Source organism: Leptosomus discolor, chromosome 2 (genome assembly GCF_034619465.1).
Source record: "Leptosomus discolor isolate bLepDis1 chromosome 2, bLepDis1.hap2, whole genome shotgun sequence".
In the NCBI taxonomy this organism is placed as follows: Eukaryota; Metazoa; Chordata; class Aves; order Leptosomiformes; family Leptosomidae; genus Leptosomus; species Leptosomus discolor.
The window spans coordinates 65399220-65422346 of NC_141392.1; the positions used below are offsets into that span (position 1 = coordinate 65399220).

Consider the following 23127-nt stretch of genomic DNA (forward strand, 5'->3'; position numbering starts at 1 on the left):
CAAATCTCTCACCCAGAGCTGTTGTGGAGTGAGAAGTAATTATTCTCTGATGAGGTGCCCACCTGCAGAGCCATTCTAGATGCTGCTGTGACATAGAGTTGCAAGAATAAATATCTGAAAGTGATCAGCTTTCAGAACTTTTTGTCCATGTACATGTCTCGGATGGTGCCCCTGAAGCTGCAGAAGTTTCTGTAGCTTAAGTATGCAGCTAACAAGGCATTTGTTTAGTTCTTTGTGTGTCCTGAACATACTCAATGATAAAGAAAGTCAAGTGTTTGCACAACAGTAAGGAACTCCACATACCCAGAAATAACCAGGAAAAGTAACAAAATGTTAGTTTTCAAAAGGCATGCTCTATTCCCTCAAGTAGAACTTCATGAGAGCACCAAACGATGTCGTAATTTGCTACTTATGCAACCGATTCTCTGCTTTTCCCGTTGGCTATTTTGAATGTCTAGGCTTGAACACAGCTGCAGTGATGCTTTTTGCTCCTATTCCAAATATCAGAAACATACTCAGGGTAAGGGAATACATCACACTCATTGGTATTTGCAAGAATATTCTGAAGAAGAAATACTTGCTATAAATGTCTGCTCCTTAATAGTCATGCCTCAGTCCACAACACAGTACTTTTCTGCTACTGCTGATGAAATAGATTTTGCTGATTGAAGAAAAAAAGATACCCTAGTTTACAAGACTTCTTAGCACAAGAAAATAAATCAGATCGCAGCCTTGTTTTTATTAATGTCATGTATTTTAAAATATGTCTTGCAAAAAGGCGGGAGGGGGGGGGGAATAAAGAAATTGGAGGTCGCTAGCAGCGTTGTTCACACCCACCCACCCATGTTCTTCAAGATTTATCATGGACTGAGTTATGATCATGTTTTTCCTTTAGTTAATGATTATGCAGAAAATTTTTGGTCTTTGGCAGTGCAGATTGACGTCTGAAGAGGTAATAAGCACAGGGAGGAGAAGGCAAACTGCATAGTGCAGACAGTATAAATGATAATATACTTTCTTGCCTTTACTGAAAAGAGGAAAAGCTGCTGGAGCTATTGCTGTAACTGCCAAGCTTGCAGGTTAGGAGGGAGGACTCAACTACGCTCAAGACCCACAGCAAGTTCCTCAGCAACAGCTTCAGCTGCTCCTGAGCCGTGCCCACTGGATGGACCTTTATCTGAGGAGGTAAGCAGGGACAAGGAGGGGATCTTTTCTGCTCTAAAGTAGAACATCAGCCAGCAACTTGCAGAGAGGGTAGATAAATATATTCCCTGCCATCTGCGCTGTGCTTGCTCCTTCCCACCCACCCTCGGCCCCCTTGCGTATGCCTGGATGTTTTCCCTGCAGAGTGAAATGAAAACCCAAAACTGGGTTCCCAGCACAAGGGAAGAATTAGAGCTTCTTATCTCGTGCTCTTCAAGAACTTCTCTGCCACAGAGTGTCATTGAAATAGCAAGAAGCCTCATTGTCTGTTGTGGTGTTCCCTGACAGCTGCTCTTCAACCAGATAAAGAATAAATATAATCTTGGAGACTAGCCACTGTGTTGTCAGGGAGAATTAGGCTGAAGAAGCTTGAAGGATTAGAAATGCTTATTAAAAAGTAGATTTAAACTGTCTTTGTAAGATGACAAAAACAAGTTGAGGCTTTCTTATCCTGTGTCAGCCTTGGTTTTGATGTCTTCAGCAAATCATGATTTAAAATAATAAAAAGAGAACTTTAAATGGAAAAGAAAACCAGAATATTTGTCCCTGATCTGCATTGTTTCTGTTAGTTTATAAACAAGTTTGTAAACTCCCAAGGAGGGAATGGCAGGCCTTGAAGCTCTAGAGGGAGAGGGGCTGTCTCTGCAACAATGAGCCACTGTCCTTCTGCTGCAGACCCAAAGTGGTGTCCCTGGAAAGGGCAGCCTGGCACCTGAGTGGCCAGACAAAAGCACAAGGCATCATTAATTTTCAAGTCTTAAGGCAAAAGCAGGTTTTTCATTTAAAGGCTTAAATACTCTTAAATACCATCTGCTGCAAGGAGAATAGATGTGTGCCTCTCTGATGCCTGACTTTTGGAGTCAGGGAAAGGACTCTTCTGCAGCCTGGTCAGCCATCACATGCTGGGGTGGGATGTGGTATTTATTTAAGCTCATCTGGTTGCAAATAGGAATAGAATCTGGTCTTTGAACACCTGAAGAATCTGCAATTACAGTGAGAAAACGCAGCTGGATTATTGGAGAGATCCATTTGTGTATCTCTTAATACTTGCTTTGCAGGTGAGTGTTGAACTGGCTCCTTAAAGTCTGTGGTGCCTTGAGATGAGTGAAGAATTTCTTTCTGTGCCTTTTGTGGAAGTTTCTTTCACAGTTTTTGGTATCTGGATGTTTCAATAAGGGATAGAAATTGTCTTTTCCTATTCTGTTTTAAGGATGTTGTTAAAAATATTTGGAATATAAAATATATTTTGAAATACACAGATTTGCTTTCAGTGCTATATAAACTGAGGGTAGTGGATTAATTAAATGCTATGTGGGCTTTATTCAGGAAAAATATCAGTATGATTCTGTAAGAGGTGTAAGATATTTTCTTGGTTGCTCATAAGGTTGAACTGAACAAGCAGCTACCTGGAAAGATGGGCTCTTTCAACAGGATTTCCATAACCTTTGTTCAGGGCAGATTGTGACTGTCCATAAAGACTGAGACCACTTCAGTTGCTGCTGGGTCGTTCTGCTTAACCATGTAATGTGTCCATCACTTTGAAAATGTCTCTGTGAAGCACCACTTACAGTTTGTCCTTGCAGAAACTTAACAGGAGAAGCAAACACTGGGGTTTTTTTGCAAGGGCGTTGTATCTGATTCACATGAGTGGGAGGTCATTTAGGTTGGCTACATGATTGCTACTCACGTCAGTAATTCTAGGCTGGGAACAAGCATTTTATTCACTCGGTGTCAAAGGCATTCAGTGATGGAGTAATTTGACATCATCAATGCAGAACTTCTGAACCTGTTGTAGCCTTGCTCTCGGTGTAGCTCTTTCCAAGTATAGAGGGAAATTCATTTTGTTTCTTCCGGCAGATGCTGGAGTGAGCTTTTTTTTTAATCCCTACAGTTCTAATTTTATGATGGAACTGCACCTGAAAACAGGCAAATGCTCAGTGAGCCAAGATTCCCTTGCAAGTCAACCCTCCTGTCACCTCCTCTGCCCCACCCTGATTTACTTCTGAGCATTGCCAGGACAGTGGAAGTTTGATCTCCAAGATTCTCTTTTCCTCCAGACATAAGATATCCATAAACTCTCTAGCTAAACTGCAACTCCTCTGGATATTCAGTAGAAATGATTTCTAAAAAAAAAAAAAAAGTATGAGGTTTGTGATTCATCCATTTGCAAACACAGCTCTGCATAAAAAAGGCTAAAGGAATATTTTGTAAACCATGCACATAGACTAGAAGAGCCCTGAAACCCCAGAAATATTACATAAAGACCACAAGACTAAATGAAAGTAAAAAAATATTTGAGGGAAGAGGATGAAGTGGGGGAGACAGAAAGGATCTTTCTATAGCTTGTGCTATAGAGAAGGGCAGAAACAAATATAACAACTGTAGGTCTGAGAAACTGGACATGACTGCTGGGTTGTACTGAGTAACAGTATACAACATTGTTCTGGGCAATAAATGGTGGCTGACTGTCACCCAGTGCTGATGACTCAAATTTTGGAAATTGCTTTGCTATGAATAGCCTGATGCTGGCCTTCTCTACAGCCATAAAAACCATCTTTGCTGTTGTTGCTTTACAGCTTTGGGAGGGGAAAAAACCAGGAGCTTTTCTGCATGTTGTGTTTAATTTGTATCCTGAGGATTCAGTAGTCTGGTGGTGTCATTTTTGTTACAAATCTAGGAGTGTGCTCGGATCCCTGAACTTCTTAGTTATGCTCTTGTTTTCTGAGAGTGGTGTGTTTGGACTGAAAATGTAAGGAGGACTGGAGCAGAGACAGAATGTGTTAGGAAGGCTTGTAAAAGGATTAAGACCAAAGTAATGGCATCATAGTAATATCAAGAAATTTAGATATACAGGCATAGTTCCGTTTGGTTGTGCATGAGTTATTGTGAGATCAAATATATACCAGTCTCAAAAGACTCTTAGATGCTTAGCAAGTCAGATATTAAATCACATTCAAAATTTCAAGAAAGCATAAATATGTTCAGTTTGACAGTATCATTAACGTTGCAAAGGGTCCAAGAGTGTTGCTGTTTCGATTACTTCTGAGTCTTAATTACTTTTGTGTTTCATCTTTGCTCTTCTATCAGGGAGGTCCTGGTGAAGAAAATGGGCTGCTCTCCATGCATGTTTGTTCATTTGTGTTTTTCACCACGATTCCCCTACACCATCATATCTGCAATATTCCTCCGTTATTCTGTTGGGATGTTTCTAGCAAGAACCCCGCCCCAAGCTGTGTTCTCTGCTGGGATTCAGCAACTCCAATCCCCAAAGGAATGCAAGGGCAAGACTGATTTTTTTGAAAGGTGTATTCAAAATACCACTGCAGGTACAGAAGATGTAGTAAAATCTTATGCTTATCTGACATGCTGCTCTTTGATGCCAAGGACACCTTGAGTACTTTCATCTGGCAACTAAACCTTTTTTTTTTTTTTTTGAAGTCACAAATTTGGTCTGGCCTTCAGTAGATGTTCATAAAGGGAGAAGGGAGGAGTTTGCTCATCTTCATCCTCAGTCTTTCCTGGTTAGGCTTTGCCATGTAGATTTATTATTGAGATCCTTAACAAATTCAGCCCAGAAGTGTTTAAGTCAGGCAAAAAGTGCAACGTTATCAAATGCTTTATCAGGAAACCATTTGTTTGATTAAAAATTCCTGAGCACTTAAAAAACCCCAACCATATGGGGTTTGTAAATCAAAATGAGAAAGGAGAATGCAAATTTAACAAGGTCTAACCCAGCCTCTAACAGGAGCCCTTTTAGGATCTGTTTGTTGGTTTTGGTTTGTTTTTTTTTTCTACTTATCCGGGGTTGTAAAATTTTCCATGGATATGCATTACAGAATACTACCAACTGTGCTGAGTAGTGCTTAATGACTGTTAGTCATTACGATGCTAATAGTACTGATTTGCTCTTAATGGGTGCCAAAGTATCTTGAATGTTTACTTGTTAAAGATGCTGTGGGCAAGGGGATGAAGTAAACTTAACAGGGTGGCACATGACTGGGGCTGGTGCGTGGGTGTCATCTCAGAAGAGAAGTAGGTGACAACTGCGCCTCAGAACCATGCTGCTTCTGAGATAGTGATGGGAAAATCGTTTATTAAAAACAAACAAACAACAAAATCAAAACCAAAAAAAACCCCAACAACAACAAAAAAACCTCACCCAAGCCAAACCAACAAACCCTAACTGTCCACTTGAAGCTCAGCGAACAGCCTAGTAGTAGAGTCTGAGGCCTGAGATGCTGTGGCATGCCTACCTAGGCTGCCCTTTCCCTCAAAGTGGGTCAGAGCAACCTGGACAACCTGCACACCAGCCACCCTATGGATGACTCCACCATCTGTAAGAGCACAGTTTGCTGATACGCAAGGGGGAAAAATGTCCGAGGTCTGTAGCCCAAGATCTGCAGATGCTGTCTGGAAAACCCTTGAGAGTGTTTTCAGATCATTAGTCCAAATGAAGATTTGCTGGAAGAATAAACAGGTGACCGTGGATGTCTTTTGAACTAGCAGTGATGTACTTCACAGAGAAATCTCTGACAAGGGGCTGCGAGCATGTAAACTAGCAATTTTGCAGGGAAGTTTGGTTTTGGACTGTAACCTCTTATCCTACTGGGGTTTACAAGAGTCTGGTGTTAAAATAATAGAGAAGCTCCTGAAAAATGCTGAGGAGTCAGACTCTGATCTATACTTAGTACTGAGAAATTACAGTACAGCACCAACAAACCAAAGTTCGTTACTTGTAGATCGTCTATTTAGTGGAAAACTGAGAGTTTGGCTGTTGCAATGTCAGGCTTGTAGGAATACAGAGGGATGAATGAAGCTAAACAAAAAGACATTATGGTTTAAAGTTCATGAAATGCCATTACTTACTGAAAATGACACATTATGCAACTAGGCTGGAAAGATGCGGTCAACAACAGCGTTGGTATCACATGAGTCTTCTGAGGTTGTGACCACAGATGGATGCGTACTGTGACGGTCTTCCCCAGCTTCCACAGAGGGTTTGGAGGAAAGCACTGAATTCACTGCTTCCTCGAGGAGCTGTGCTTCAAAAGCAGAACTATTATGGGCCCAGAAACGTGAGCTCCAGAGCATTATGCTGTCAGAAAAAATCATTGTCTGCAGGCAATAGTGGTATTGGTTTTTTAAAGCAGAACTGTAAAACGCTAACAGGGCAAGGGGCCATCAGGAAGCAAATGCTGTCAGTAAGTTTTGCCAGTAAGTGCTAGTATTGTGTAGGCTGAGAAGGGAAGATGTGGTGTTGGGAACTGACGTCTTTTAAAGGGCTTAGCTTCAGAGATGGGAAGACTGCAAAGCGGTGGTGGAAGTGCAAGTTCCCCAGGCAGAGGAGAGCTGCTCTGTGCCCAGAGCAATTCCCTGACACTGCTGTCTCAGTGCCCTGCCTTACTTTATTGTGTATCCCTTCCTAAAGCAGAAATTGAGATCCTCACTAATGGAATTGCCTCTCCCAGCAGGGATTATAATTCCCTGTAGTTTTTCCCTGCTGAGCAATTTCTGTATCCAGCTGATCTCAGTAGAGTGATTTTTCTTTTATCGGAGGAAGGAAAAGAGGGGAAGATTCTTTTTCTGCTTTGAAATAGAGTACTCCTGTTGATTTATAGCTTGTAGACTGGCCAGCTCCAACCCCCCAAGCCTGCAGGAATGGGGATGAGAGCTGTTTTCCTATCTTTATGCCTTTTTCTCATAGAAATCTTTTCTCTTTGGGAGTGGAGGAAGGACAGCCCCTGCTTTGGTGCTTCTGTGGGAGAGTAAAAGCAATCAGAGGCGGCTGTTGTCTTGTGCAACCTCTTCCCTGCTTTCCTCCACTACAACCATGAGGAAGTGACCTGAAGTAAATTTAGGATTCAAGTAATCAAGTCTTGATCTTCGTATTTAAAAGTAAATGTTTCCTAAAAATAATTTTTTTTTTTATTTTTTATTAAAACTCGTCAGCTTTTCATATTGAAGAAGCTGCAGCTCCTGGAAGTTAAAGCAAGCTCGGTTATAGGAAGAGGTAGTTTCTTTTTCCCACGGCCCAGTGGTGTTTTGTCAAAATAGCATTATCTATGTATTTTATTAATAGCAGGACTTGTGACTAATAGAAAAGGAATTAAAGCTTTGGTTAAAACAAAAGCGAGCAAATAGGCAGTCTCTTCTGCATTATCTTTGATCTCCCTCCCCTCACACCCATGCAGCTTAGCACACCTGGAGTCGTCTGATGGCTTATAAAAGCAAACAAGGACCCAATTTTCTATCACCAACAGAAAGTGTTAAACACAGCTCCGCCCAGAAGTTCCTGCAAATAGTCCATGGCTATGGAGCTCAACTGGTACAGTCACATGTAGCAAGGTTGCTTATATAAATATGGGTTTCAGGCTTCAGTCTCATGGGTATATTAACAAACCTGTCATCACCAAAAATTGAAATAACATGTATTTATGCTTTGGATTGGTATTGTGTGCTCCAAGCAATGATTTGTTTAGTTTTGTTTGGAAGAACCCAGCTTTGGTGAAGGGAGTCCTAATTTGAAAATGTTTATGCTTACAAACACTAGACAGCTGCAAATCTGTACAGTAGTGCTCATAAGGGAACATCTGACAGCTGCTTTTCTCCTGATGTTTACAAGAAACATGTGTGCTGTGCTGTAATCTTGACTTAAACTTTCTCAAAAAGTCTAGAAATGTCTCCATCATATGGATTGTTTCTCCTGCAACACTTGCATAGCGTCTTTGAAAAAATGTCATTGATTCACAAAATTATATGTACCGATGACACTGTATCCCCAATATAGTTGTGTTATAAAAAATACAAATGCAAAAGTGTAAATAATTCTATTAGATCAACATTTAAATGACCAAACTGAGCATGGGAGAGTATTTTACCAGACATGGCGTTCTCGTATGGTTATAAACCATCTGTGCAGACCTCTTTCTACACAGCCATCTACTGAGAAGGTGAATGGTGGTGGTACAAATCTTCCTCATACAAATACTAGGCAGAGCTGTATAAAAATCTGGTGGGGGAAGGTGATCTCTGTGTCAAAACTATAATAAGCTAGGCCGGTTTAAAACCTTTAAAAGCATAAATTTGGGTCCACTCATTTGGAAAGTACTGGGTTAGGGAGTGGTTAGGGCAGTAAACTGAGGAGCAAAAGCAGTGTAGGGAAAGAAGGGAGAAATGGGGGGAAAATGGTGACGGTGAATATTTGGGATTTGGCTGGGAGAGCAATCATTTTCCCCAGCTCAGATGCAGTAAGAACAGAACATGTGTGGCAGCCCAAATGCGCTTCAGATTGTATTACATCAGTTAAAATCTCCTACAATGATAACTTGTCATTAAACTTCGGAATTCAGCTTTCCCATTAAGATTTTTCATTTAAAATCTCCGTCCTGGTATCTCCTGCTGATACAAAGGCCGGAACAGTTACTGTGACTCTGATGTCTGACCACCATGAAACACTGTCCAGAAATTTCTGCACTAAATTCACAGCTCTGGGTTGAGCTGGCATGAACCTGCATATAGCACCATGGGTCCTGCCTTGAAGCTTGCAGGGCCTGAGTACCCACCACATCTTTTGGGAGGCTGGTCAAGCATTTATGGTTGCCATCTAACTTTTCCATATAGTTGTCCTACTTGTTTTGAATTTGAATGGCTTTTGCTTTCAGTGATGCAGTTGGGTAATACCTTTATTTACAGATTATAATTTTAACTGTAATTTTATCTGTAAGTATTTACAGGCCATGATCAGCTCATCTCTTACCTTTGACACAGAACTAAGAAATGGAAGAAGATTTTTGAGGCCTTCTGTGTGTCTTTCTGTTATTTTCTGTATATATGCAGTTTCTTAACTGTCTTCTCAGTGTGTGGACCCTGACACAGGGGACAGAGCACAACAATGCTTGCCTCCTTCCCTGGTGGCACAGACAGTTCTCCTCTTTCTCATTGTTTCACACTGGGGGTTCCTGCTCAGTAGATTATTCAGCAAGACGCCTCCGTCTCTTTCAGTATCTCTGCTTCCAGGGCAATTTTTCTATCACATACCTGTGCCTTTATTTTTTTTTTTTTTTCTACACTAAATTTTTATATTCCTTCTTCAGGTATACTTTCTGTCCCTTGAAGTTAGTGACCCGTTGCTGACTTCATTAATGTCAAGAGGTGATGTTATTTGTTAATTTTAAAGGATGTTAATTTCATTGCTTTTTGTCATATTCCTTTCACTTTCATAGTAACAGTGCTTGTGGTTCTAGGTTTGAAACTTGACAAAAGCATCTATGACCATGACGAGCAGCTCAACAAATCCAGGACAAAAATCCAGACACTTTAATGATGACCATGTTGAACACCATCTTCTGGAAATCTTACAGTAAACTAACCTTCAAATCAGTAGGCAAGAATCTTGTTTCTCAACCTGTGTGCACTTTAAATGCATACACTTTATTTATAATCTCCACATTTCAACAAAACTTTCTTTTTTGCTTAAATACAAGCCGTCTTGTGAGTGCATAAGTGTTTGGGGTGTGTGTTATATATACAGGAGTAAAATGTATTGCATCAGTTCTAGAGTAAAAAACCTCAGCTCAGCAGAGTGCTTGAAAGTTTGAGAGATGGGTATTTTTTTTCCACCAAGGAATGTTTTCTTTCTCAAAAGCAAGGTTACTTCTTCTGTTTGCATTGCGAATTTACCACTGACTCCAGTGGAAACAGGATTGGGTTCAATAGTTTGCTGTGTTGAAAAATTCTGGAAACTTTTATGTGAGGAAGTAACTGCAAGCTAATCTTCATAATTCGAAAACAGATGCTACTATTGTTGTCCAAAGGATGCAGTACATCTGGCACCCTCTTTCTGCTACATTTCTGTTCCTTGTGTGTATTTATATCTTTGAGTGGCTATGCAGGCTGTTTGCACAGAGGGTAGGGCACGGGGATGCTCTCCACTTCTGCAGAACAACACATTCCCCCAAAGGCACCAAGTCCCACCTCCTGCTCTCCTTCTGTTTCGTGTTTGTTCTGCTAATTTTGACATTATAAATAAGAGATGGAAATTAAACCCAGGGGTAAGTTAAGCTCTCTGAATCCATCTGTCCAATTAGGAAAACAGTAGACACTTTTTATTTGGATTTAGAAAACTGGATGCCTATCGAGCTGCACAAGAGGGTCGTTCTTCAGCTTCTTACAAAAGTCATACAGGTTGAAAACCTCTATCTACTGGTTGGTTTCTGAACCATACCAGGGCAGAGAACAAAGCAGCACGGGGTAGGAATCAGGAAGCACCTTCCTCCCCTCCTAGAGCAGCTGTGTTGGCTTCCGCACAGTCAGGTAAATACGTAAGGTGCAGGACAGCAGGGCTTAAATTGCTGCTTCCAAGATTAGCCACGTGACAGAGGTTTCTAATGGGAAGAGTAGTGATGGATCGGAGTTGATTCTATCCGAAGAGAGAAGAGAAATCCGCACTGATGGACACTGTAAAGACGGGGCTCGACAGACATCTCTCAGGTCTGGCACAGGTAAAAGGTGATCCTGCCCTGGAGTCAGAGTTTGGCTTAGGCGGTCTCAGAAAGTTAATTCTCGCCTGGGAAGTGCATTACTCTGAGAAAGACTTTCACTTTGGTTTTGCTGGTCTATCTTAAAGAAAAGGAAAAATCAACAGGTCTATTTTCAGTCTGACAATTATTTGACAACCTGCATTTTATTTTTTTTTTTTTCGTAAAAGACATGTTAATATTAAAATATTATTAACCCATTAGCATATACTCTTGTCTCTCAGAAGTTTAGTATTATGTGGAGATAGCAACAAACAATATTTAATTAACCAATAAAATCTATGCTAGTCTCTCTACAATCTTGTTATAACCAGTAAAACAATGAGTCGAATAACCTTGGTTTTCCAGATTTCTACTGATGTTTGAAATTACAAAGACACGGCAGAGAAGAAGCAGTTTGACTCCATTTTTTTCACTGGTGTCATTGTGGTGAAAGTCCACCTGGCATCAGTTGTTCTTCCTGGGGCCAGCTGGCTTCCTGCACTCTGCCTCTACTCCAAACAAATGACCTGGCAATATGAGAGGAAGAGTATAGGAGGTACTTTTTAGATTAAGAACTCTTAGAAAAGAGGAATTATTTTATGGTGTTGAATCCAGCCATATGTTTTGTGCAATCACCAAAATCTTTGGGATGGAATCTTTAATGGGACTATGAGAAACTGATTTAAGGTGTACCATAAACCACCCAAAAGCAGAAGCCTCAGATTCCCTGTTTGTTTTAAAAAAATTAATGTATGCAACTGTATTTTTTTTTTTTTTAATTTTTCAGCTATGGTTTGTGTGCATTTAAAGTTAGATTGATTTATCTCCAAAATACATGCTGTTTTCATATTCATCATATATAATGATTGCCTCACTAATTCAGGCCTACATGTTACAACCGTAACACCTGTATGTAAACTAAATGTGGCAGGTTGTAGTACTGTGTGGAACACCCAGGTTTAGGAGATGGTATCGAGTTCTCGGAAATAAGAGATGCACTTTGCCTCCTGGTGCTACCCTATGGAGGATGCTCCTAGGTGTTGATAGGAGCTGGGGAGAGAAGGGCAAAAAGATGATGCCTCTCTATTGTTCTTTAATGAGTCAATTAATTATGAAGATTTATGCTGATCGGGGTAGTGACCTAACGCCTAATTTACCCGTGGTGTGTGGTGGCATTTAAGCGTTCTTACTAGAGAGCAACCCAGAAAGAGATGTCTGTTCCGTCTATTTGCAGGCAACAGGACGTCCCAGAGACACAAAAAGGTTTGGTTTCAGCCTGTTCCTCATGTATCCTGTGCTCTGTGGCATACTTTGGGTTAGACGCCTGCTGGTTGTTCTCTTATGCAATTTAGCTTACATGCAGAAAATTAATGAATATTGAACATTGATTATACAGTACTAATCAATGCAAAGTCTTTTATAAATGTTTTATAAACTACTTGGCCAATAGCAACACCATCTTGCTAACAAAGGGCAAAAAGAAGTCTGTTCTCACCTGTGAAAATGAAATGAAGCACCTTTTACTTACCCTTTTAATCTGATGATTTCTATCCCCCATTGGAATGACATACATAAATCTAGATTTTGACACCAACGTGATGCAAGAGGGTTAGAGAAGCAGCTTGCAGATCCAGCTGGAAGCTTGTTACAGTGGGAGAATACCTACGCAGAGTAAACCCAGCTCCACTGACAATCCTGTTTGTGTTTGATGTAGATGGGGGACGCAGAGCAGGAAGGTTTGTGCGTTGAACTCGATGTTGTCTCTGAAATGCTGAGCCAGCAGGATGGGCTCCAAGGGGACATTACTACCAGCACAATTAAAAGGAGCTAGAAAACTCTTCTGTCTTGATCCAAGGCCCAGATTGCTTCAAGAAGAGGAAGGTGGAAATGTTCCACCTGTGCCTCTGCCAGTGCCAAACATTTCCTCGGGCACACATGATAATCTGGCTGCTCTTAAACATTTGTTTAAAGTATTTAACTTCAAGAAAAAAAACTTCCAAGTTGGGAACAACTGTTTTGTCTTAACTCACTCGATTAAGATGTGAGAACAGAGCAGCGTGCTTTTTTTATTGATGTTTATTGAAGCTGCACTTAGGAGAACAGCAATGTGGCCATGTAAATACACCAGAAGGTGTGCATTTACTGTTCTTGTGCACTCCCGTTTTTTTCTGAAAAGGTATCAAAGGCATTGGTTAGCTCTGAGAGGGAAAGTATATGGCTCCATTGTGTCTTCTGAAAATGGAAGCCTTCTGAAAGGTATCAGTCAAAGTGGGGATACAAGCTTGCCAGCCTTCAGTATACATTTTTTTTTCCTGGAATTTGCTCTATTACTTCATCATTTGGTCTTTAAAGTTTTATTTTTCCCCTTGTCCTTTTCCCACCTCATTTCCTAAGTACTTGAAAATTATTTTTACATTGTAAAGTGGAAAATGCCTACAATTTAATTGATCACTGTAAACAGAGTAGAAAGTAAAACACAGTAAAAAGCCTACATGAAGGCTTTTATAAGTCTTTTTAATTCTCTTTCTATGCATTTTATGTACTTGTTTTGCATTTTTCTTTTCTTTTGCTGGGGATAGTAGAGAAGAAGACACAGTTGGTTTTGCTTTCAGGTTGGCATTCTGAGGAGATACAAATTCTCCTCATGAATCTTATTAATCACTGGAGCTGGAAGCAATGTTTGGGACTCGTGAGTACAGAAGTGGACCATTTCTACCTTTCCGTTCTTGAAGGAGGCTGACCTTGGCTCCAGTTAGCATAGTTTTGGAGCTCTCCTGTCCTACCTACAACCTATGTTTGAAATGTGCTGTTAATCTCAAACTAGTCTAAATAAAGACTAGTATGCTTTCAGCTATTCTTATGATGAGTTTGGACTCACGTCAGTTGATGTTTTAAATTACTTGCCTGGGGACAGAAAAATAAAATCAAGATTAGAAAAAAAATATTTTCCTGATCCTGTGCTCAGGGCACTAGCAAAATGATTTTGCTTTCTTTTCCGCACTGGCAGGCTGGTTTCTGCAGGCATTGCCAAATTTCCAAATACCTTGACTCAAGTTCATAAAAACTTCTTACTTCTCTTGGGAGAGAAAATTGGAGGGCAAGAGTTTTATTAGACCAGTCGGAAAAGCCGAAAGGCTTTGCAGCAAAGTGTCTCTCGCTTCTCTTGGTTGTGGTTGTTGTCTTTTCCCTTCTTTTACGAGTACCTCTGCAAAAGGAGGCACTTAGCTGCAGTCACTCATGTAGTGTAACGCTGGGAGCTGATTCACAGCAAGTGCCACAAGGGGATACCTCAGCAATGGCATTTCTACACGGTCATATCTCCTCAGGTGTGGGGAAGAATTCATTCCCTTTCATTTTAATTTAACCCAATCTTAATTTTTTGACTTTCCTGAGTGTATCTGTTCTGGCACTGATGTTGCCTGAAGAGGAATACCTTTTAACATATGTACCTTTAAGTATAAGTACCATTTTAAAATGGTTACTTATGCTTCATATATATCTTTACAAAGTTAATACATATGTAATTACAATTCTACCTGTCTGTCCATCTATCTGTTGCACAGGGCATACACAGTTTAAACCCTTTCTTGCATAGGTTTCACAGCAGACTTTTTTTACAGTGGTTGCTATGTACTGTTCTTCACAGCATTACTCAGAGGTACTGCAATTCTTGCAGGACCTGAGAAGGTCCTTACGCAGATGGTTTCAAATATTTCTATACTAATCAGACAAGGGGTGTCTGGTGCAGGACTGTTTTTTAGGTAAGCGGTGTGTCCAAGGGAGACAATCATGTTAGTGCTCTGGATGCAACCCAGTGTCACTGTTGGCTCCAAGTGATTTGTTTCTTAATTAGCTCACTGGCTGAGGGCCAGCTTTCTTCTGGATAGTTACAGGTTGTTTCAGCTGTGCCATGTTCTTTCTGTCCTTACAGTTTTGTGAATTGGTGGGTGGAGTGTTTCCTACAACAAAGTGCACTGGTTTTGTCAAAAGATGTCTATGTTTTTACTAAGTTCTTAATGCTTTATAAACCTTGTGCCTTTTCTCTCAAATATTTGTGATCTGAGCAAGAAGGTGCCATTTTTTAGTCAGTACTTTAGTATATGAACCATGATGTGCAATAATGTGAGGGAGTGATTGGCAAGATCATATTCAGTAACAGTAGTAAGAGATTTTGAAAAGAAAAACAGTTGCTGAATCTTTTTGTGCTTGGTCAGGTGACTGCCTTCCTCGAGAAGAGAAGCAGTGGGATTGAGTTCAGCCAGGAGAAGGTGGTAATCTGATGTCACCCTGTGCTCCTGCCAGCAGCATTACTTTTAGGCCAAGGCTCAGATTTAGACTTTGTTTCCATCATATGTTTGGTCTCCTAACGATGCAAAAAAATTTTGGTGAAGTCACTAAAGTATCTTAATGTGAGTTTTGGGAATTGTACTACTGTGCCCACAAAGTGCCTCTTTAACTCCACTAGGAAAGTTTTATTACATGAGTATTGTTCTTGGGATTATAAATAGCAGCAAGTTGAAAAAGGTTTGTTTTGTCACAGTATTTGTAGATCGAGTGTTCAGCTCTGCAAAACCATTTGGATGGTTTGCTTTAATGGAAAAATATCTGCTGGAGGCTGGAAAGCAATAGGGCTGCTATTCCTGCGCATCTACTAGTCTAAATGTGGCCAGCATGATGGGATAAGCAGTGCTGCTGAGTGTGGTTGCATTACTGGAAGACAGGTAACCAGCATCTCCTGGTTTTGGTAAAGAGTCACAAGGGCTTTGGGACTAGGGGCTTCAGAGCTGCTGAGGAGCAGCAGACTGACCCTGGAGCTGTGCAAAGAGATCATTCAGTCCCACAAGAGATTTCAAGAACTCAAGTATTGTTTCCATTCCAGCTCTCAGCATCCAAAATGTCATTTTTCTCCACAAAAGAAAATAAAGCCTGGGAGTAATCTGGGGTTAGCTCCAGGGCTGGGGAATAGGGATGCCCTGCCCATAGGCTCTGCCAGAACACAACACTTCCATGCCGGCCTGTGTGGGGGCTGTCCACCCTTCAAGGCCCTGCAGCTCGCCAGAAACACCAGGCTGTTTCCCATGAGTTTTCTTACTTTTGCCAGACCCACCATAACAAACCTCTGGCCTTTCTGAGATACCGAAGTTTGTTCAAGTGACTAGATGATCCTGCTGTCTTGGCTTTTGGCTGAGTTACTGGAATGATCTTACATGACCCCAAGTCTGAGTTCATTAGAGCCTGTTCTTCAGTTTTCTGTCTGTGCCTGTTTGCTGTCAGAGGTGGAGCAGGGAGCTGGACAGAAGTGCAGGGGGCAGAAGGGGGGTTTTCATATGGGGAGATGCGCAGCTCTTAGGGTGCACAGCCTCTATGGTGCACACTTACCTGCAGCTCTGCTTCCCTCATGGCACCCACATCCAGTCTGACTGGGGAACCGTACTTCTGCTTGCTGTGCTGTACAGCATAGTGTGGTATACGGGATATTCCATCATCCTTCTCTGTGTAACAATATCCCACGTTGTGATAGGCTTCTAAAATGTCCTCAGTACCATCCTTGCCAAACTGAGACATGATGGAATACTTTTAAGTGAGTATTTTCCATTATTTTGTACAAATGCTTATGCAATGCATGCTATAGGAAGCACTAGTTAGACTTCAGTGACGACTGTTACAGTTGAAAGGCAGCAGTTCTCCTACCAGATGCGTAATTCAATCGTTCTTTCTAAGAATGAAGTTGTTGTATGAGCTTGTCATGTCCACATGATTGAAACTTTGTCTTAGGGTTTCTGGTAGGTAAGAACATTGTATACAGTCTTATAAGAAAATTAAGAAAAAAGCTTATTTTAAAAAACATCCTTCATTCGTTCTTCGTCCCTGCCACTAGAAAACATAAACATACTTTTTTGTTACTGTCCTAAGGAGCCCTTCTTTAACACGCAGTTTTACAAAAGGGTGCATCCCCCCAGCTGAGTGCTGAGGTCACACCTTTGAGAGGTATTGCGCGATTTCTCCTTAAATTAATTCACATCAGCTTGTAGGTGTTGGCAATTTTTAAGAAGAGTGTCTAAACACTCCACATCTCACTGTTTTCTGTGTTGTCAGTCATCTGAGTTTGTACCTTTGAAGTTACTGCTATAATTGGAAGGTCACACTAATCTATTCCCTTTAAAAAGTATTTTCATTTCACCAGTATCTAATTATTGTTTTTCTCTCATTTCTGATGATGTCTTAGGTGAAAGTAATTTTTAGTGCTTATCCTTTTTTAAGCATTTTCTTTTCTAGAAGTTGTTTTGTAGTTTGATGTGTTCCTCACATCACAGTAGGCAGTGATATTCCGGAAGCCCCAGCGATATTTGTGAAATATTTTCATGCAAAAGCCTGAAAAAGAAGCATTTCTAACTTCCCTTGTGTACTAGTTTTATTGGTTTTCATAGAACTAATGTTTCATTTCAGTTGAGTGCCAGGCTCTTCCTCTTTCGTTTAAACATGAACAAAACACAATTCAAACAGCATTAACTTCATTTTAAAACTGATTTTTTTTCTGCTTGGAGCTACAAAGGGCCGAGACGACTACTTGTGGACCATGGCTTTCCCCATGTGGGTGCTATGCTTTTCTGTCTTTCCATCCAGATGTGCAGGGGAACATTCCTCCAAAAACATATTTCCGAGCTTTGCTTTGCTATGGCCAGGGCAGCGGAGCGGGGAGCGGAGGAGGGGGCAGCAGCCGCTGTCGCTGGTGGACTTCGGACCGCACGGCCCGGCTGGCCGGGAGATGGTGGCACTGGGGACGGGCGCGGGGCTGTCAAGGGACGCGGGTGCGGGGGATTGAGCTGTGCTTTTAGAGCCGCGTCAGCGCAAACGACGCTGAGGGTCCTCGTTTTGCACTTAGGGGGCAGAACCAGCTCTCCCGACGGGGGATCGCTTAACCGTTCGCGGCACCGCGCTCTCACGCTAAGGGAAGAAGCTGCTGAGAGCCGGAGAGCGCTCGTTTGCCTCCGGGCTTCCCCTCGCGGACTTCTTCCACCGGAGTTAAAGCTCCCGAGGGGGTCCCCAGCGAGCAGAGGGGGAGCCCCATCCGCCGCCTCCCCTCCCCTTCCTCCGTGAGGAGGAGGATTTTCCCTCGTTAACGCCAACTCCCAGCGCCTCCCCGGGAACCCCCCACGGCAGCCCGGCAGCCTCGGCAGGTGCTGCCGGCGCGGCGGGGGCCCGGCCCGGCCCCGGCGGGCGGTGCGGGAGGGGAACCGGGGCGGGGGGGGGGGGGGGGGGGGGGGAGGCGGCCGCCAGCGCCGGGGCGGGGAGCGAACAAAGCGGCTGCCGAGGGCGCGCTGCCCCGGCGGGGCCGGCCGGCACGGTGCCGCCCGCAGCGGGGGCGGGGTGACCGGGGCACCCGGCCCCCCTTCTCGGCGCAACACACACGGGCAGAGGCAGAGGCGCGGGCGGCCGCCGGTGAGCGGCGGGAGGATGCGGCGGCTGCGCCCCTGGGCGCTGGTGCTGGGCGGGCTGCTGTGGGCCGCCGCCGCTGCCGCCGCCGTCGGGCCGCCGTCGCCGCCGCGGAGCTACCCGCACAGCGCGGTGCTGGACGGGGCGGCCGCCTACCGCCTGCGCTGGGGCCGCCGCGGCAGCGCCCTCGCCTTCCTCCTGGAGGTGCGCACCCGCGGCTACGTGGGCTTCGGGCTCTCGGCCAGCGGCGGCATGGCCTCGGCCGACATCGTGGTGGGGGGCGTGGAGAGGGGCCAGCCCTACCTGCAGGTAAGGCCCGGCTCCTTCCCCTCGCCCGCTCCCGGCACCCTGGGTCCTCTTTGTCCGCCCGTCTTCCCCCTGCTGCTCCTTTCTCGGGGAGCCCCTCTTTCCCTGCCCCTCTTTCTGGTGCAGCTTCCTGGCCCCTCGTCTCCGTACCTCTTTGCCTCTTCCTTCCAGCTTTTTGCTTATTCCCATTGTTCTGCCTTCCTCTCCCCCCGGAGGAGCTACTCCTTTTCGGTCCGCTCCCTGCCAGCCTTCCCTCTAAACTTCTGCAGGGGTTTCGTCAAAGGTGTCAGGTTTCCTTCCTCCTTATCCAGAAAATGCAGCAGCCCTTTTTCTCTCTCCTTGGTCACTCTCGCCCTGAGCCCAGACCCGAGGAGGAGAGGGGAGGGATGGCAGAGTCTCTCCCAGCGACGTGCGGCACCTTTCCCCTCACCCTGCCAACAAGTGACGGAGCTCTCACGTCCTGGTGCCGCCTGAGCTGCCTCTTTGTAATCCCGCTGGCAGGAGGGCACGGTCCCACCAGCTTCCCAGCCTGCTGGTGTCCTCCTCTGCTGGGGCACAGCCGGTGCGGGTCCCGTCCTTGGTGTCTCCTCACCTGGAGGTGTTTTGACCCAGGTATCGAAAAAGACTTATACAGTAACCACTGGGGCTCCTGGTACTTGTCCTTGGTCTGGTAAAGCAACCTCAGAGGAGCCCAGCTGTATTGGCATATTTCCCTAGGTATCTTTCTCCAGCTGTTTAGATGTTGGCAGGGCTATGGCTGAGAACAGGAGCATGGGACACAGGCTCCGCTGGTGCTTCCAGCAAAGCATCTCCTCCAAGAAGCACCTATGACTGGTGGGGTAGGAGCTGGGAGAGGGGAAGGGACCCACATCTTCCAGCCCCTCTCAGCGACCTGAGATCCAGCCTGGAGGAGTTGCTCTGGGGCTGGGGGAGGCAGGGACAGCTTGTCCCACAGGTGAGTGAAAGGGGAATCAGGCCCGGCAGGACATCTTGTCACCCCCAGTTGCCTGAATAATAATAACTTTTAGAGAGGCAATTTAAGAGCAGACTAACCCAATTTTTAGAGCATAGTCTAGGAGAAGTCTGTCTTTTCTTCATTGTGTTAGAGCTGGTTGATCTTTGAAGCTGCTACTTAAATTGTGAGAGCTTTTGCTTTAAGAATATGGATTTTTGTTAACATTTCACCATAAGATAACTACATGCTTAATATGATTTTATAAAATCAAAACTTTTCCAGAAAAAAGGAGCTTTTAGAATAAATATTTCCTTTTTTCCTATTCATTTTATATATGACATTTAGGCAAATATTTACCTTGTCTAAATTCAGGCTGGTGATTTTCAGAATTTTTTTTTCTGCATATTTCAAAAGTAAGATAATTTTTCTGAAAACATCAGTCTGAATAAAACATTACTAATAAAATCCCTGTGTTGTTCTGCTCATTGAGCAAAGAGCTCTTAGCTCACCAAATGTAAGGCTTTCTGGAGCCTTACACTTCAGAAGACATACCAATTAACCATTAAAAGGAACCCAAACTTTGTGCTTGGCTAGTTCATAGGTCCTGTTAGGGTAAAGCAAGCCTTTCAGAAAGGCAGCCAAACCTAGTGTAAAGACATCCAGTGATGGAGGATCCATCACTTCCCTTAATAGTTTGTGGTGATGGTGGGTCTATGCTATTCCTAATTTCCAGTGTTAGTTTGTCTGCGTTCAGGTTCCAGCCAGGTATTTTCTCTACTATATTAAAAACTCTACTCCCCCCTGCATCACACCTCCATGAAGTTATTTATGTGCTGTAATCAAGTCAATCTTCAATTTTATTTTGCACAAAATAAATAGATCGAGCTCTTTAAGCATCCTACTGCAGGACATTTTCCCCAGTGCTCAAAGCACTTTCGTGGCTGTTTTCATCAACTCTCGCAGGTTTTCAGCATCCTTTAAAAATGACCCCATAAAAATTCCATTCTTCTTCCAAAGATTTTATTCAGTGGCATCCCCTGGCAAATACAAGTGAGATAGAAGAGGGAAGGACTATAGCAAGTGCCTCGTGTTACGGAACACCAAACACTGATTTTAGCACATAAACATGTGCTGTGCTAAGTGCAATGAGTTGTTTTGTTGCACTTTTAAGTAGGTAAGGCACAGAAGAAACACTTCTGTTAAGCTTGCTTGCAACGTGGGGTTTTCTCCATCCCCATTCCTTCTTCAGTTCTAGGCAGCAAGGTTTGTTTTTAAACTGGATTGAGGTCTTCTAGAAAGTTGCTCAGTTAAAATATTTCCGGACTTGCATCAACAAGGAAAGGCCAGAAACAAAGCTGATGAAGAAACAAAATTTGTCCAAAGGCTTTTTCTGGCCAGTCAACAGGGATTTCTATAAAGTGAGTAACATTTTCTAGAATGCTGTTTCAATAACATCTAATTCTTTCCTTTACTGGACACACAAATACAGTTAATATTTTAAAAACACTTTCTGTGTTAGGTGTATATCATCATCACTTACATTATTTACTACTGAAAAAGCATTTTTCATAGATAGTACCCTTGAAAGTATGTGGTTTTATGCCTAGCTGCACTCTATAAAATATGTACACCCTATAATGAAAGAACTTACTTTTCTTTTTGGTTTTAGAAACATGTTTATATTCCATGATCATCAGTCGGAAAATGTGTGTCGTGGTCTAAACTCTTAGAAGGGTCATTTTTTGGTTTCTTTGAAAGTTTTGAGGTGCTTGGTAGTGGCCTGATTTTCAGAAGATGTTCTGAAACACCTTTATAACCTTTCAAGTGGGCATTGAACTTGCTAGTCTCTTGGGAGAGTTTCGCCTTTTCCCCCGCCCCTTAAATTCTCTCTCTTCCTTTAAAAATAGAAAGTTTTCTCAGAGGGAAGGGTCCTCTTCCGGGAGCAAACATGTAACTGTAGTTAGACTACAGCTGTCAGTAAAGGTAAAAGCAGCTACTCTCTAGTCTGTGGAAGGTAGAGGAAAACTTCCAGGTACTTTTCAGAGAATAGGGAAGACGTTTCCTCTGCCATTTATTCTTCGTCCTCTCAGAGCGAGTAGGTGCTCTTTCCACCATCAGCAGGCAGTGTTTGCCTTGAAAAAATCTGGTGACTTGAAATTCAGGGTCACAGAGCACTGGAACAGGCTGCCCAGGGAGGCTGTGGAGTCTCCTTCCCTGGAGATATTCAGAACCCGCCTGGGTGCAGTCCCTTGTGACCTGCTGTGGGTGAACCTTCTTGAGCACGGGGCTTGGACTAAATGGTCTCCAGAGGTCCCTTCCAACCCCAACAATTCTGTGACTCTGTGATATATCTGAGATATCTGAGATTTCTCAGTTTTCATGTATAACCTGAACTGAGTTATAATGAGTTATTTGTTTGGGTTTGCTTTTCCATGTTTGAGCTGTATTTAAGCTAAAAGGGTGTCTGACATAAGTGAAGGCTGAAATGATTTGAAAATCTGAGGTTTAGTTCTCTCTAAATATATCAAGGTGAAAAGTATTACGATGTTGTGAGAGAAGAGCAAACCATGGTATATCAGAGTAGTTTTTTGGAAAGCATTTGAATGATTGGAGACTTACACATTTACTATCCTAAAGTTTCAGAAGTTTGGTATTTGGAGTGGGAACCTAAACCTATTTTGGGAGAATGTAGAGGACATAGCGCAAATACTTATATACATGCATGCATAGCTTTGTATTGTCGTGAGGGAGGCACCTCTACCAAGCAGCAGGAGAAAAAGAGGGACATCAGTGAATTATTCTCACACGATACTGAGAGCCCTGTGGTGACAGAGTGGCAGACTATATGGGGTTTGGGTGAGCATGTTTGAGAATAAATAGAAGATACCAATGGGAGCTGGTGTTGGAAAGCTGGAAGCTACCTTTGTCTCTACAGGGAGGGGGTGGACTTGGAAGGACAGCTCATTCTTAGCAAAATGTTATGTTGAAAGATTGCCGTGATCACTTGCAGCATGTGTTACCCTTCATTAATTTCTTGGGGCAGCCTTAGCTTTTGCATCTAGCTTTCTTCTCCCCCCTTTTTTTTTCTTCTTTCTTTCTTTTTTTTTTTTTTTTTTTTTTTTTAAATACATGTCTTTTGTGCTTATGAATTGACACAGCATGCATTTTCATGCTAGACCCATGCCTTTTCCTTGGTCTCCACCCCTGTCTGGAATTGTGCATCCCCACCCACAGCACGTAGCTGCTGAGAGCCCCATTTTGGGGAGAGTAATCCTCCTTGATGAATGCCTATTTTGTGCAAGTTGTACAAGAGGGTTGCATTGTTAGAATCTTCTGTTGAACTTGCACAAAAATAGTCCCTACTCAGGGTGAATAGGGACTGTGTGTCACTAAAAAGTACTTTATTATTCATTACAGCCTTGCTTGTTAACTGTCACCCAAACTAAAGAATATCTGTTATCAAATGTATCCCATAGAGTTAGCTTAATTGCTCATAGGGAAGTGCTTGGAAGAGATTTTAAAGGACAGAAAACAGTGAGCATTCTCTGTACTTAACGATATGCTGCTTTTAAGTGCACTCATGCCAACAGCAACAAAAGAAGTGTTTAGAAAACAACTTGAAAGGCACCAAGAGAGAGATGCAAAGTGAGTGCCACACTGACATATCTCAGTTGGTGCTTTGTTGGAGGTATTTCATGCCTTTGGGCATTG

General features: G+C 43.0%; 1 protein-coding gene across 1 annotated transcript in view; it reads left to right on the plus strand.

The window, feature by feature from the left end:
* The first annotated feature begins 18176 nt into the window (after positions 1–18176).
* The window catches only part of MOXD1 (monooxygenase DBH like 1), a 51053-nt gene continuing 46102 nt past the window's right edge, over positions 18177–23127 (plus strand). Inside the window, exon 1 of the mRNA XM_086461227.1 lies at positions 18177–18464. Coding sequence (XP_086317353.1) covers positions 18177–18464 — 288 coding nt within the window. The remainder of the gene's footprint in view (positions 18465–23127) is intronic.